Consider the following 16,777-nt stretch of genomic DNA (forward strand, 5'->3'; position numbering starts at 1 on the left):
AGACACCCACCTTGGAGACGCACACGACCTGTTCGTCATCATCCAGCACGTTCATGTCCAGGTGAAGCTGCAGCCGGTGATCGAGACGCGTCGGCTCGTCGTGCCAGAACCGCACACAGCCCGATCCGACCTCCTCCACAGAGTCGGACTCTGACTCGGACTCCGAGTCGCCGCCGCGCCGCCAGCTCTCCAGCAGCGCCTGAGAGCAGCGACTATCGTTCGGTGCGGCCGCGGCGGACTGATGGCCACTTTCCCGCGAGGTGGCACTAGTGTCGAGCGGCGAGATGGCGCTAGTGTTGATGGGCGAGATGGCGCTGCAGTCGAGGGCGTCGCTGGCGGCCGATTCGGGCGTCAGGGTGCAGCTGAGGTCGGCGACATCCGAGGCCGGCGCGGGCGCGGGTGGCGGCGGGTGAGGCGCGGCGCAGACCCTCTTGTCCCGCACAGTGCAGACGCTGGCGGTCATGGAACCTGGGGGAGGGTAGCGGGGTTAGAGGCTAGGTCATCGAAGAGCGTTCATTCATATTGCATAATGCCGGCATCAACTGCAGAGGGAAAGTTACTGGATTGCTACCAAACGACGTTTCGGTAGGCAACAAAACATGCTCCACTGCTGTCTGGTCACTTAACTCGACCCAGCGCTGCTGGTCGCAAACCGTCAATAGAACAGCCAATCGAAAAAGGTAGCGCAGTCTATTATTGAAATTTAAGCCAAACTATTTCGATGACGTCCCACAACACGACCCATAGCAGAATGAAATTCAACCATCAAATGGCAATCCACTTTACGGGTTATCAAATGCTTTGGGCGGTAGACCCTAATATGTGGAGAGGGTCGGATCACGAGGAGAGGGTCGTTAGTTATGTAAGAAGCGTGATCAAACGCCAATGCAATGTCACAAACTCATGAACACAACACAAATATTTTACGCTTTCACTCCCTCCTCCACTTGGGGCAGGTAAAAGACGAGGAAAGCCTTAAGAAAGTAGCACGCCAGGTAGCTAAAACCACGCCACAGGCACACGCCAGACCGGGTGCCCGCATACTGGTTTGTTAGTAACACCTGGGTAATGGGTTAGCTCCCGCGACCGTGCCTGGCGCTAGGAATCTGGGACTGGGTTAGAACGAGCCCCGGCTGACCTACCGATGAGACGCGGGGCGCCTGCGGGCACACCGGGGGTGTGTGGTCAGCCAGGGAGACGGTGTGGCACTGGACGGACTGAACTGACACAGCACGTGGTCAGCACCGCTCGTAAACCCAGCCACCGCCATCCAGGGGACGGCCCCAGCCCTCCACAACACTCAGTGTTTTGTACCCATGATTGCAGCTCAATTATAGACCACGTACGGATAACTACTGTACACCAGGGACCTCCCAACACCCCACCCTCTCCACACCGACATACATCACCGTGACCCAGCTCCCGGCTTCGGCACCTAGCCTCACCTGACGAGCTGCTCTCCTCCATGGGCGGCTCGGCAGCACGGACGGCGCCGCCCGGGGCTGCAGATCGGCCGGCGGCGGCCGCCTCCCGACCTTCTGCCACCGGGCGGGTGTGCGCCTCCTCAGTCTCGCTCCTACACGGGATGTGTGCGGTTAGAGCCACAGCCATGATACTGCAGGGCCCAATCTCACCAAGTGCAGTAAACTCGTTTGGGGTAGCGGTAAGTTACCGCACCGAAATAACCCCAAGCAAATAATCCAGTCTCACCAACCCAAACGACCCCATGCTGTAATTTACCGCATTTTTTGCAAATCCTGCAAAAGAACCCCATTTGTCGACGCTTCGGATTGGTGGAAAAGCTGCTGATCACGCCGGCGCGATAAAAAGAACGCAATTGTTTTGTCGCCATGGCAACGATAGCGTGTTTCTTCTTTCCAAGCGGCGCCTCAGTTTCCAAGACTCACGGGCGACATCTACATGCTGTTTTGGGTACTGCAAATAGGAAGCATAGGTAGCGCAGGCTGCAACAAAAAATAATCTTAAAAAAGAAACTTATTTCTTTTATTTCTTATAAAGTTCTTATTACATCTTTAATTGTTGATTCTTGCTCACAATTGGTATAAAATTTAGAGATTACGGCACAAATGTCTGCGGTAATTTTGGTCCGACATTTGGGGGCAATCAGCTGATTGTTTGGTTTGTTTACTTGCTTTCGGGCCGTGAGCAGCTGCGCACATGAAGAATTTGCGGTAAAACCGAAGCTATCCCATGGGGTTATTTCGATGCGGTAACTTCAAAAATTACGGCAGTGGTGAGATTCGTTTTGGGGTAGTTTACCGCAAAATGAGTTTACCGCACTTGGTGAGATTGGGCCCAGTGGTGTTGAACCAGCCAGTAAGGTATGTTTGTCACTGACGAGCGTCTCGATTTGTGTTTCGATTACACAAAAAGCCATACCTAATTCAACTTCAGCGAACAAAAAGCAGTAACGATCGGCACAAGAAAAGGGAAACTCTTAACGCCATCAAAACAAAGCCATCACATTTTTCACAAAACGTCACGAACTTCCCCTCCGTTCTGTATTCATCTCCCAGGCACAATCCCTTCCCTAACCTTCCCCTGCCCTTTGCCTATCACCACCCCTCAGCCCGCCATCCCAACCAACCCCCTCTCCACCGTCACAAAAAGACCTTACACCACGACCCCAGTCCTCACCGTGTCGTCGAGTCCATGATGACGTCGATGCTGCTCTCGCTGGGATTGCTGATCACCTCCACATCGCTGTCGGACCGCACGGGCACCGAGTCGGCCCTCTCCGGGGTGGTGTGCCCCGTCTGGCGGCCACCCGGGCGTACCACAGGCTCCGGCTCGGGCGTCACCACTGTGGAGACGGACGCGGGGAGGGGTCAGTGAGGCGTTAAAGCACAGAGCCGTCTGCGGCATCTGTGTAATACATGTAGTAGATGACACGACAGTTTAGGGTCAACTAAAAGCGCTGCTTTACTTTTCATGAATACTAGGTAGTGCAAAGTTATACTGCCTCATAATTGGTTCCTTCTGTCAAGAAACGTCTAAGCACTACATCCACTCCAGACTACAATCAATGTCAGAGCAACCTGCACAAACACATCCTCGGTGGCAACTCCCAAGGCACTTCTGGCATGCCGAATATCTGACATGCAAAGACTGGATATCTGGACAGACCTCACATCCTAGCGACACCCGACAGGACTATGCCCGCTCTAACCTGAGACGGACGAGTCGGTGCCAGTCGCTGGCCGGGTGTGGTTGGAGGAGGTCTCTGAGCTGACGTGCTCGGCGTCCGCCGCCTCCGCGCCAGTCGGAGTCGAGCCCAGCAGGGCGGCTGGTGGGGCACGGACAGTCCACGGTCACAGAGAGGGAGATGTGGGGACAATATCGGCTATTGCGACTGCAGAACTGATGCTTGATTTTTTGCAGGGTTTAATTAGATGCAATGTCTCCCAGACATCAATATGAAAGCTGAGAGGATTGAAAGTGCATTACAGTTACGTCACATCCAACATCATCTATCTTACTATTTAAACAGGATCCATCTGTTTGTTTGTTTGTCTGTCCGCCACGCCGTGTAGTGGGTTCAATTTAGCCGGCCTACAGGGCAGACGGTATATCGTAGGGGGTTGAAATTTGCACACCTTATAGGTGACAGAGCGGGTCAGCGCCTTTTCTGGGTTCCGACTCGCTGGGGTGCACGGTTCGCGCGTGGGGCGCGCTGGAAGAACGCCAATGAAATTTTGCTCGGTTCGTAGATCTTCATTGAGAGCCGGGGTCGACAAACTTTGTGAGTTAAATGCATGACGATCGGTGGCGGGTGCCTCGCATTGGCGGATCGGCAATTAGTTATTAATTTGAATAAAAAGTGGCGAAAAATGTGTTGATTGTTGCTAAATGGGTGCAGTTTTCATAAGTATTTACAAATGCACCGCGTTTGCCGCAATGCGTCACATTTGTCCCAAGGCTCCATCTTCGTTGCAAATTGCACAGTTTTGTCAAATATAGTCCGATATGGGTGCAATTTGGTGCCAAGATGCATGCTCGAACGAAAGGTACAGATGCGCCGCGTTTGCCGCAATGCGCCACATATGCCACAAAGCGCCATTTCCGACAAAATCGAGTAAGGGCAATGGAATGGCACGAATTATTATGTGACCTTACATGACCCAGCGGTGTTGGTAGGGGTAGGGGTATGGGGTAGTGGTAGGGGTAGTGGTAGGGGTAGTGTAGTGGTAGGGGTAGGGGTAGGGGTAGTGGTAGGAGTAGTAGTAGGGGTAGGGGTAGTGGTAGGGGTAGGAGTATGGGTAGTAGTAGTGGTAGGGGTAGATGTAGTGGTAGGGGTAGGGGTAGGGGTAGGGGTAGGGGTAGTGGTAGGGGTAGTGGTAGGGGTAGTGGTAGGGGTAGTGGTAGGGGTAGTGGTAGGGGTAGTGGTAGGGGTAGTGGTAGGGGTAGTGGTAGGGTAGGGGTAGTGGTAGGGGTAGTGGTAGGGGTAGGGGTAGTGGTGGAGACAAAAGCAGAACAGTGGCCCGGGCTGATCCCAGCGGACGAGAGGTGACCTATGTGACCTGGCCTGACCCAAAGTGACCGGGGCTGACCCCTTTGACCCGTCTTGACCCCGTATCACCCAAATTTCATCCAACAACGCCCTCAGAACAGTTCTTTTTTAAATTATCTTCACATTTCCGTCCATATCTATGCTTCTAGACGACACATCGACATGAATCAAACACCATTCGAAAGCAAATTGGCTGGTGCCGCAATTTTTCCTACCACGCAGCAAAGCAAGTGGCGCAGCCGCTTGTCTATATTACTATTTGAGGAGGGTGCGTCTGTCCGTTACCGAGGTCCCGACTTGGTGGTGCTTTGCGTGGACTACAGGCCAGACCGTTGCACCTAGCCCGGTGAAATTTGTACAACTTATAGATCAAAGATGCGCGACGTGCCTTTGAGGGGTCTCAGCTCGATCGGATTGGTAGGGAGCGCGTGGCACGTGCTCAAAAAGTGCAAATTCGCGTCATAGACTTTACATGTATAAATCGGCGTGCGAAATCGGGCGAAAACGGCTAATTTTGGCCGACACGGGTCCAGTCCCCGTGCAATATCTCGGTAACCGTGGGCCGGATCGGCACGGGGAAAACAGCATCATGTAGATAATTGAACGGGTTATCGAATGATATGCAGTACAGGGGATGGCACGTGCCACGTGCACCCGTGAGGGTACTTTGATTGAAAAATTGCGGTTTTTGACGGATTTTGGAATTGATTTTATTTTTAGGTGACCATTAAACGGAGCGAGTTGGAACAGCGCCTGTTGGCAAGAGAAATGTACCGCCTCTCATGGGAAAATTGTGAAAAGCTGATTGATCCAAATCAAGGTGGTACAAATCACGGGAGAAAATGGTGTTTGTCTATTTTGTGCCACTTTATTAATCACACGGGTTTTGCTCAATGCTCTGATATTTCTGGCAATAAAAATGGCACCGATGGAAAGAGCATTCAATTCTGTCCAAGGTTCAGTCTTTATTTTTGCATGATGAGCAACAGTATTCTTAAAAATGTAAATGTTCCAAATCATTACATTGTCATTTTTAGCGAAATTCATCGATGGCCCTCAAAAGACTTCACGCCAGTTTTCGAATCATTCTTAAGTAGAACGCATGATAATACGAAACGGGCACCTCGATGCGATGGATCTTTTTTGTTTCACTACAAAATGTTTGGCCGTCAAAAAGCAATCGAACGAAGTGGATACCAACCAAATCGACACAGACCAACCCAATACCCACGGGTCTAAATTAACCCTTCTTCGCGTTGCGGAGCACGCGGGTAACCCTAGTGACAACCATTTAATCAACAAGAATCAGGGGAAAATACCAAATATGGGCGTCAATGCACTTGGCCTACGCTGACCGCTTCAATAACCCTTGCCCTTTGTATGTACGTACAGCCCACCGCTAAAGTAATGTGTGGTTTTACCAATCTCAACGGATGGCTTTGACCGACGATTTTTAAATGCGGACTGATTGAAAAGAAGACATAAATAGATAAAGTTGTAGCTGCAAGGGTGAAGATACATGTAAGCTACATTTAAAGTCTCGTTGCAGTCTGGCTAATCGTTCCTAGGCTTCAGAAGCAGAACATACCCATGACTGAAACCACACATTACTTCTGCTGTGGACTGTACCTTCGGCTTTCTCATCCATCATATGTCGCGGTGTGCTGGCCACTAGCTTCTTGCTGCTGAGCCGCTTCTTCAGCGGCGGCCTCTTGGGAACCACCTTCCTGAAAAAGCAGACAGTCACATGACTCCCAGGTTACCGCGCTGGTGAAAGGCGTACAGTTATGACAGCAACAAGCTTTTCCAGTAAGGGATACACGGAACATAACACACGATAAAACCTTCATCGGATTATAGTTAACACAATGTCCCAATGCATTTCAAACTTGTTCTGGCATTTGTAAATAAAAGTCTACATCGCTAGTGCCTGAACGCGAATAGACGTTTACTTGCAAATGGTTATAATTCCTTCTCATCATAACCAATATAGCTGTGGTTGCAGTAATCTTGGTTGCATTGATTGCACTGACCTCCCCAGCCCCACACCCGATGGTTTCTGTCCCTCCTACCCCGACCGCGCCCTATTCAAACTCACGGCAGCGATCCGGGCGACGGAGCCACCTCGGCGTTAGGGTGCGACACCCTCTCAGCGCGGATGATCATGTTGGAGCCGCAGTTGGGACACGTCTGCACGTGCTTCGTTCGTCCTGGCGGCAGACGAGGTTAAAACATAAAATCAAGGTAAGAGATAGGTAAGTGTTGGGCGCCGGGTTAAAATGGAAGCACCTGGAAAAATTAAACCAGAGTACTTTTCACGAAATTTCATTTACCATTTAGAACCCCTTACACGAATCAATATCACAAGCCCTCCGTCACTCGCGTCGCAAAAATCACGGTTACCACGTCCTACCCTACAGCTGCCGGGCATTCTTATACATATTTCGCCAGTATCTGATGACAACGAAATATCCACTAAGTGAAGGTTCCGTCCTTCCGACCCAACAGTTCACCAATCCCACAACGTTACCTTTCGTCCCATAACCCTCCTACCAGCTTAAATATTCCCGAAAGTTGTAAGTCTACCATCCTCTCCCTTCTCGTAGTCTATCACCGTAACTTTCTCTGTTCCTTCACCCAGCGCCCCGCCCCCGACTGACCCGCCTTTACGTCTCGGTGGGCGGCCGTCGTCTTGGCCAAGGCGTCTGAGAACTCGGCGGCGCATTTCATACACTGGAGGGCGTTAGCGGCCAGCTCAGAGGCCAGCCGCGCCTCGATGATGGGAAGCAGCGCTGAGCTCAGCTCCTGTGGACCGATAGGGGCGGTCAGGGACGGTAAAAGGTGGTGTGGGGAGGTCGGGGACGGTAAAGGTGGTGTGGGGAGGTCAGGGACGGTAAAGGTGGTGTGGGGAGGTCAAGGAAAGTCAGGGGAGGTACTCAAAGGCGATCAGGGCAGTCATGGATCACCAGGGACGGTCAGGGACGGCGACATATTTGTTTTCAATTTGACTACACGCATCTTGTGTAATCAGTCAAAATGGCCTGTCATAAATAAAACGACCTAACAAAATCATTTTTCTTTGACAGCATCCGTTTAAACGAAGAAGAACTTCCCCCCTCCCCCCCCCCACTCGTTCCGAGCAGCATCCATTCACCGTCAGGCCCGGACATCCGGCCGTTCCCTGATTCGCCGCGTACCTCCCACTCGCTCTGCTCCATGGTGTAGTTTCGCTCCCGTTTCTCCTTCTTGACCGTGTCAAAGTTGAGCTGCACTGTGAGGGGCTCCATTTTGGTCACGTGGCACGCCTCCACACAGCGCAGGTCCCACTGAGAGAGGGGAGGGGACTGGTCAGCTGAGGGAACCGGTGTGCTTCGCTTCAATCAAGCTACCAGTCGATGAAATAGCTTATAAGATCGCCACACCAAACACGGTTCAGTAAATTGCATCCCATAAATTCATGAAAATGCACAAGAGAAGAGAGCAAATCATTTCTAAGAGCAAGCACGAACCACCAATCACATCTACTTTATCATTCCCACTACCTAGCCCACAACCCTAATTACAATCACCTCCAACATTCCCCATTCCTTCAGACCAGTCTAGGCCATCCCCATTCTCCCGGCCCCCCTGACCTCTGCCACGGTCCTGCCGGCGTCGAGCTCCTTCTCCTTGACGGCGGTGGCCGTGACGGTGAGCATGACGTCCTCCTGGACTCCGGCCCGCACCAGACGCTCAGCCACCACCAGACACACCACCTCCTCTGCAGGATCCAGCGAACAGGGAGATGTAGAGCGGTCGTTAGGAGCACAACTCGCGTAGTTATTACAGTCACGAGTCGACGGGTTGAGCCTTTTTGGTGATTCTATTGTATGATAAAAACCTTCAGTTTGAGTTTCATATTGGTCGAAGCAAGACGTCTTCCAACCCTTGCTATGAAATGACGTTAAAACATAGCGCATGCCTCTGAACCTGAATAACCCTGTAATACCTTATCCATATTCTACACTGCGTTCACTGTTGAAAATTGTCTTCTGAGCCTCCAAACATGCAAGCAGACTTTAAAATTCGCAAACATCAAAAGGCAAAGCATCCATCGGACAAAATGATCGTCAACACATCAGACTTACCCTCCTCCTCCTCCTCCTCCTCCTCCTCCTGGCTGGAGTCGTGCTCCCAGGAGCGGCCGGCGCGGGCCTCCCTGCTCGGGTACAGGCTGGGCTCCGGCGGCGGCTCCGAAGCGGCGGCCGCTCCGTCGGCGGCAGGCGGCGCCGGCGGCCGGTCGGCTCCCGGTGGCGTGCTGCGGGCGGCGCTTGGTGGCGTGGCGCCCGCGCTACCGGTACCGTTCACCGCCCGGGAGGCGGGGCTCTCTGCGGGAGGGAGGGGGTGGTCAGCGAGAGGGAATAGAGAGGGAATAGAGGATGAGGGTGATGATAAGGGAAACAGGGCAGAACACCGGGGAATTGAAAACTGGTGAGCCACCCGAAGAAATACTTAGCAAATGCATCAGTAATGGATGGTCAATGACTATTACGCAATTTCAACAGACTACTTATAGATATAAGATAGTTATATTTGCAGATACCTATCTTAACAATTAGTTATCTGCAATGCTGGACCACAAATAGCATACGGTGATGATAAACACAACTCCTATCACAAATGAGGCTATGACGAGGATGACACATCCCGACCCACATCGTAACCTAGTTTCACAACGAGCACACCTTACGTCACGCGCAAAACCACCGACCGTTCCGCCGACCAGCACACATAATCCTGATAACGGCATGTGTCAAAAACAAAACAAATACTTAACGCTTCCCACAAAGATAACGTGGTTTGGTCATCGTATGAGTCAGTAAGCATCCCAGTCTCGTCCGCTGGGAGCAGCTGACGGCTGTCTCACACACCTCAGTCCCATTTCAGCTTCTTCAACAGCCCTGACAGACTCAAATCACTACCTCACTCCATCGTTTCGGGTTTGTTTTCCATTAAAAGTACCCCTTCCCAGGCACTCAGGGATTTTGCTGCATCGTCGCAAATTATTTGCTGGCCATCATCTCTGTCCTAATCATACCGCTCGACTTACCTTACCTATTTCTTCACGTCTTCTCCGTTTCTTTTACTCATTGCGCTCTACCTTCCTTTCCACCCTTTTCAATTCTCCATTTTTAGCCGTTTTCCTCTAACAGGTCCTGTGCCCTTCATAATCCTTTCCGTCTCCCGTCCCCCTCCCCCCCCCCCCCGTTGTCTCACCGATAGGCACGCTGCCCACACTGAAGGTGGGCGGCGGCTGCGCCGGCAGGCCGAGCAGCTCCTGGACGCGCGCTCCACCGCGGCTGTGCAGCCAGTCGGCTCCCATCTGCTGGCGCAGCGACTCAATGCGCTCCCGGGTCACCAGGTGCGACGGCAGCTCTGTCAACGAGACGGGCGCGGGAGATGAGGGGAGATTAAAAGGGGAACGAACAGAACAGGACGACTACGGAATTGATTATTCACTGGATGACGACGGCTTCAAGTTATGTGCATTGGCCAGTGTGCATTGTGCATTTAACACCCTCGCTATAAAATTACTAGTCAGCTGACAATCAACCCGAGATTTCCGTTGTTCTCTTGCGTACCATTTAACCATCACCGACTGAATATCTCCTCCCTTCTCCAACAAATTGTCACCCAATTCCAAATCCTGTTCCTCCTAACACTTGACCAACAAAGCGAGTGTAACGCATGATCTCAAGCGCGTTATCGCGCATTATAAATCTTCAGCGAGGCACGTACCACTCATGAATCTTAACGGCAAAAGAGAGAGAGAGAGAGAGAGAGAGAGAGAGAGAGAGAGAGAGAGAGAGAGAGAGAGAGAGAGAGAGAGAGAGAGAAGAGAGAGAGAGAGAGAGAGAGAGAGAGAGAGAGAGAGAGAGAGAGAGAGAGAGAGAGAGAGAGAGAGAGAGAGAGAGAGAGAGAGAGAGAGAGAGAGAGAGAGAGAGAGAGAGAGAGAGAGAGAGAGAGAGAGAGAGAGAGAGAGAGAGAGAGAGAGAGAGAGAGGAGAGAGAGAGAGAGAGAGAGAGAGAGAGAGAGGGGCATAGAGCGCGCGCTCCTCACCGCTCTCTGCTGCGCCGCCGCAGGTGTCGGCCGCCTCGGTGACGCCCTCCAGGCTGGAGGCCAGGCCGCCCGTCAGGCTGGCAGTCGAGTCCATATCCGAGATGTCGGCCATGTTGACACGAGAGCGGCGCTTCGAGCGGCGCCGGCCCGCGCGCGGCGTGTCGCCGTTGGACGCTGTCGGGAGGGCGGAGGGAGAGGGCAGAGGGACGGAGGGTCAGCCGCAGAGGGACGGATCAGTTGGGGGGGGGGGGGTAAGTCGCGGACGGAGGGTCAGAGGGACGGAGAGTCAGAGGGACGGAGGGTCAGAGGGACGGAGTAGTCAGCTGGAGACGCAGACCAAGGGTTAGTCGCGATGCTGAGGAGTATTTGAGATTTGGGGGCTACCACTTACCAGATTTCAGAGGTTATAGGCGCCCTATGTCAGTCGTCACCGTGCAATGTCACCAATTGCGGACAATGCAGACTTCCACAATCAAATGATGGCAAAAATATGCGCTCATATAGCAGCTGCTGGTGACGCCAATTTTTATGTTAACTTCATCTCCGTTGAGCGAATGAATAATACTGACACAGATGCCTTCCCATTCACATCCAGCACCAGCCGATATAGCGCAAAGCTTAAGCCTAGCCATCAGAAGTAATTTCCATAACGTAGGTATTGAACAGCTATTGACCCGCCCGCATGCCGTAACACATCCGTCAGCTCCGACTTTCCGCCCCAGCCCAGAGCCAGCTAGGCATTTCCGCGTAACGTAAAGGCCATGGTGGTAGGCATAAATACGAAGACGAGCAGAGTCCAGTGACCAACTAAGTGGGAGCACCATCCAGCGACATTTCCAAACAGGCGGACACGCAACGGTCCAAATACCGACCGAGATAGCGCAGCGACCCAAGCCGCCTTGAAATCACAAAGCCGCTAAGCGGGCGTTGGACAACAATACAGACCCCGATGTCTTATGCCCTCATGTACTGATGATAGCCGTATTCCCCAACACCAATAGAAGGGAATCATGTGTCAAGAGAGCTCACCCTTGTCCCCCGTTCCGATGGAGCCGGCGGCTGAGCGGACCCGCCTACCGGGCTGGCCCGGCGGGCGGCCGAGCCGGGCCGCGGCCGCAGGCGACGGCGGCGGCCCGGCCGAGGCCGTGCTCGAGCTGGGCCGCAGCACGGGCCGCGAGGCCGGCGGGTCGGGCCGGCGCGGCACCTCCGAGCTCTGCAGGCGGCGGCCGTCCAGCAGCAGCTGCCAATGGAGAGAAACAGCGATAGAGACGATTGTACAACGGAAAGGCCTATGTGGACCACGATTTCTGCAGTTTCTAAGATCGGTACAATGGCAGCAGAGTAATTCTTAAAATATACACTCAGTAAACAGGCAAAAACATCGCAGCACAGGCCGGTACCTGATTTACAAATTACGATGCCAGCAAACATAAGGCTTACACTGAAGCGATTCTGTTGTATAATAAACATAAAAATAAGCTTAACCAGCGCAGCAAACCATTCATTCAATGATTAACCCTCGCCCATGTAGGGGGGGAAGGGGTTGGTGCAACCCCCCCCCCCCTGAGGCTTTTCGGAAATAGTGCAAAAACGGCGGCGCGCAGCGCCGCCAAATTTTGGGTACCTTATGGGGCAAACCTTGCATATCTTTTGATAAAAAAAAATTGACCGGGTCATGTCAGGTCACGGAGTTATGACGTCACAAAGGGAACAGCCTCCGGCCGGATTTTCACAAACTGAGTGCCAACGCCCGAGGTTTCCTGCCGGTGGTACGGACATCGGTTGATGGATCGTGATGAAACTTCCCATGTATGTTGGGGCAAGTATTGGCTATCATATGGTATAAGAAACTTGACCGGGTCAGGTCAGGTCACGGAGCTATGACGTCACAAGAGGAACAGCGTCCGGTACTATTTTTGAAAAGCGCCCGAACCATTATTTTGCTAATTCTTGTCACCTCAATGGGAATATGCAGCAATATTAGCTTCTATAGGGAGCAAATGGACCTCCCAAATCCAAAAATACAATCAGATTTCAAAAATTTAAATTTTGATTTTCGAATTTCTGCCGCCGACTGTGACCTTGCCGACTTCCGGCGCTCCCAACGCGCCATTTTTAGAGCTAGGGAAACGAAATACATACCAAACGATAGAGAATTGATCAAGGAACACGATAGTGAAGGTTTCAAGTCGATATCTCCCACCGTTTTGCCGCAATCGCCGCGGAAAGTTGAAAAAAGTATATTTTTCCGAAAATTTGACCTTTGACCGGTCAAAAGTAGGTCAAATGTTGACCTAGGACCAAAAAATATACCACCAATCGCGAGATCTCGGCGAGAGCAATTCGTTGGTCTTTTCCGCTAAGCTCTACGACGCTCCGTTTTCAAACGCCAAGGGGGGGGGGGGTCGCACCAACCCCCCCCCCCCCTGCATGGGCGAAGGTGGCAGATCGCCGTTTACGGGCGAGGGTTAAATAGATATTCTCAGGCATCCCAATATTCACTACTCAACAGAACACACCAAACCGTGAGCCGTCACCATACCTGTCCGGTGAGGCAGTTGTGGTGCAGGTGACGCGCCGTGCGGCGCCGGTGGTCGCTCAGGCAGCACAGCGGGTTTCCGCTCAGCTGGAGGTTCCTCAACCGACGCAGCTCCAGCAGAGGCTGCAGCACGCCGTGGCTCATCAGCAGGTTGTAGCTGAGGTCCAGGTGCTCCAGGGATACCATGTCCTCCAGGCCTGGCAAAGCGCCGCGGACAACGGTCACTACGCATCAAACGGCGCTGGTTTGAAAAAATCGACTGTGCAATGAGCAAACAGGTGATATTGCCTATCAACAACCATATAGGTAATTTAGGAAAGTATGTATCGCATACGAAACAATGCATTTTCTCAAGTATACTCACCTTCCAGAGCCTCGAGTTTGTTTCCGCGCAGGCTGAGCCAGCGGAGCGCCAGATGGGCCGGCATAGAGAGCACAGGCACGGCGGTGAGCGTGTTAGCCGTCAGGTTCAGCCGCTGCAGGCCAGCCAGGCACTCCAGGCCGTCACACACCGCGACTCGGTTGTGGCTCAGGTCCAGGTCGGTGAGGTGGGGCGTCAGCCGGAGCGCGTCCCTGTCGACGGCCGTCAGCCGGCAGCGGGTCACACAGAGCTCGGTCAGCTCCTCCCAGAGGAACGGAGAGCTCTGGTCGGCGCCACAGGCAGCCAGCAGCTGCCACAGCGAGTCGGCGCCGCCGTCACAGCGCAGCGCGCGCAGGTACGGCCGGCGCGCCTGCAGGCCCTCCACCCAGCAGACGGGCACATCCAGCAGCCGCAGCCGCTCCAGCCGGCTGAAGTCGCCCAGCGGCACGGGACTCTCGGCGGGCGGCGAGCCGGCCGTCACGCACAGCGCGCTGGTCAGCTGCGCCAGGTCGCGCAGGAACTGCAGCTCGTGCAGCGTCTCGGTGGCCACCAGGGAGGAGGCGGTGGCCGGCGCGAACTCTCCGCGCACCGGCGCCGGGAACAGAGAGCTGAAGTGGGCGTGCAGCACGCGCAGCGCCGGCGCCGACAGCGTCAGCACCGCGCCGTCGTTGAGGATGCGGTCGCAGCAGTGGCGCAGCGCGGCCGCCGTCTCCCGGATCAGAGCCTGGTCGGTGCTGGACATCCTTCCCGAGCCGGGTGTCGGTTCACACTTGGAGACAGGCAGCCTACGGTGTGGAACATCGGATCTCAAGGCCCTTTGATGGGTGCTTTGTCACTGAAACAGAGTTAAGATGGTAATAACCTATGCTAGCTGCCAAAAAAGGAAAAGCAATAACATTGGGAGCTGCAGTCTGTGACATTATATCCCACAGTGAGAAACATACTAAACTAAAGACTAAAGTCAAGCTGCTGTTGTTGTGGGCATTATTTGACTAAGAACCCTGTCACATGACCACCATGTATAAAAAGAAGCTGAGATAATTAGATAGGTATTGTGTAGGTGATGGCTGATTGGTTCAGGTAAGACAAGGTTTAAATACTTTTTTCAAGTAAGCTACCTATCTTAGGGTTGGAGCTGGCATATCATATTAGTCATAACACACTACAGTGTTGTTCGTGAGAATCGTTCAGTTCACCCGTTCGATACGGAATGTTCGTGCGTGCTCGTAATCGTTCAATCTTTCTCCTACTCGTTCTCTTTCGTCAACCGAAGGACTATAAAATTTTGTTCATATAAGTAAAAGTCTATTCTTGATTGATAGCGAAACGGTTAAAACGGGTAAAAGACGGCGGTCACAGATGCAGCGCAATTTGTCGTTCTCGGCACATCGCTGACGTGAGACCGCGTCGGCCACGTCGTTCACGTGAGGCCGCGTCGGCCACGTCGTAGGTATGACACCGGGCCGTGTCGCACCGGCGGAGTCCCGTTGTATGTACACTGTCGGGCTCCCGTCCCGTCTCAGTCCTCGTGGAACACAACGCGTGGGCATGAGAACCAGTACAGGGGCTGGATGACACAATTGACAAATGTGCGCGCGGCGCGGCGGACCGCCGCGCTCCGAGCGCCGGCCGTCTTCCTATACAGATATCTACAGAAACGTATTTGCTCGCTAACAAGTGTGATCTGATAACAGGGCGCCTGCCCCAAGCCAGAGCAGCAGGTGTCTCAGTCTCAGTGAAAGAATATTACTGAACAAAACACGATCAATCTGTTTGACAAAAACATGTTGTTTCAAAATTCAAATGCCATTTCAAGTGCTTTGATGGAAAGCCAGGACCAATGTCCAATGAAACAAACCCCTATGAGGACTGAGGTATAAGCTGGGTACCTATAAGCTGATGTCTACCCTAATAAATAAATAAGCTCTAAAACATAATTTTTGTCTATTCCTTTAATTTGGCTATTGAACCTACTATACCAGTGTTTATCTTGAACAAAATTATCTTCAAATGTAAGAAACATAAACATATAGATAACAGTCAATAGAAAAGGTTTATTGGACTGTTAAAACAATAGTAAGGGTCTCAGTCTCATGGATTCCATAGCCCTGACCCAAAGACCAGATGCCCAATGACTTACAAACTTTTTATCATAGCAATGTCTGGCAAGAAAAGCAATTTGGTGTGTGCTAGTGGGTAGGTTTCTGTTTCCAGACTTTTTTAGATTAGACACATGACATGTGAAATAATAGGTAAATGTTAAGAAAAAGTCCAATTCACTTTTCAAGCATAAATTTTGCATATTCTTACATTATTTGACATCCTGAATCCAAATATGATGCTTACATGTTGATGTGGCACAAATACAAGAAAAAAAAACATAATCTAGCCTGACCTTGCCTTACCTACCAACCTATAACCTACCAACATACAGCCTACAACCTACAACCTACCAAGGCCATAAAACCACAACCTACTACCTACAATTTCTGTCATTACATATGCATAGCAATTGCGACATGATTGACGATCAGACCTTTAATCCCCAGACAGTATGTGACAATTAGGTTATCTATGAAAAAATAAATGACTAAGCTAAAATATGTCACTTTCAGTCCTGAGACACTAATTGCAGTTGCAATGGCTGTTTCGAAAGTTTCGTGAAAATGCTTAATAGCATTGTGCTTGTGCTGGCGCTGGGCATGTAACTGTAAGTTGGAACTTGAAGCGCTGCATACCTACCGGGCATGTGCGGCCGTGCACTCCTACCTGCCAGGTGTGCGTGCACTCCCACTGATCTGAGTGCACCTCGGGCATGCACATGCCACGTTTTAGCTGCAGTCTGGCTCTGGCCTTGACCTAGATGACCTCCAGCTCCATAGACTTTCCACAATTCATTATGATTACTTTAAATATTGTTTTTCTTAGCTGATCTTGAATTAAGCACGAATCTCAACATTTCAAAGCTAGCTCTAATGCTTTAGCAATATGTAACAAACACTTAAAATTTCACAAAGAGGTGAACATCCTGAGAGAAGACTCAAGAACAGCGCCATAAAAACTAATGCAACTGTCGGCTCCAGAAACAATATAGGTACTGATTCTGATCCCTTCCCCCGAAATTTTTCAGTCCTATGATATACATATCTCACCTCCCATTTATGACAGAACGAAAAACGAGAAAAAATTTCAACAATGCGACGCACTCGGCGCAGGTAGTGACCTCACCAGTCACCACACACTGCAG

At 51.8% G+C, this 16,777-nt stretch overlaps 1 protein-coding gene across 1 annotated transcript in view; it reads right to left on the reverse strand.

Annotated features, from left to right (window-relative positions):
• The window catches only part of LOC122378724 (serine/threonine-protein kinase 11-interacting protein-like), a 32,938-nt gene extending 16,161 nt beyond the window's left edge, over nt 1-16,777 (reverse strand). Inside the window, exons 1-16 of the mRNA XM_043360165.1 lie at nt 16,683-16,777; nt 13,534-14,365; nt 13,173-13,366; nt 11,660-11,870; nt 10,631-10,804; nt 9,788-9,946; nt 8,659-8,898; nt 8,164-8,291; nt 7,729-7,857; nt 7,192-7,336; nt 6,630-6,741; nt 6,161-6,258; nt 3,191-3,307; nt 2,659-2,824; nt 1,446-1,576; nt 11-468 (exon numbers count right to left, since the gene is read on the reverse strand). Coding sequence (XP_043216100.1) covers nt 11-468; nt 1,446-1,576; nt 2,659-2,824; nt 3,191-3,307; nt 6,161-6,258; nt 6,630-6,741; nt 7,192-7,336; nt 7,729-7,857; nt 8,164-8,291; nt 8,659-8,898; nt 9,788-9,946; nt 10,631-10,804; nt 11,660-11,870; nt 13,173-13,366; nt 13,534-14,272 — 3,201 coding nt within the window. The 5' untranslated portion in view covers nt 14,273-14,365; nt 16,683-16,777. The remainder of the gene's footprint in view (nt 1-10; nt 469-1,445; nt 1,577-2,658; nt 2,825-3,190; nt 3,308-6,160; nt 6,259-6,629; nt 6,742-7,191; nt 7,337-7,728; nt 7,858-8,163; nt 8,292-8,658; nt 8,899-9,787; nt 9,947-10,630; nt 10,805-11,659; nt 11,871-13,172; nt 13,367-13,533; nt 14,366-16,682) is intronic.

This window comes from Amphibalanus amphitrite, unplaced genomic scaffold, assembly GCF_019059575.1.
Source record: "Amphibalanus amphitrite isolate SeventyFive unplaced genomic scaffold, NRLGWU_Aamphi_draft 000064F_arrow, whole genome shotgun sequence".
Classification (NCBI taxonomy): domain Eukaryota; kingdom Metazoa; phylum Arthropoda; class Thecostraca; order Balanomorpha; family Balanidae; genus Amphibalanus; species Amphibalanus amphitrite.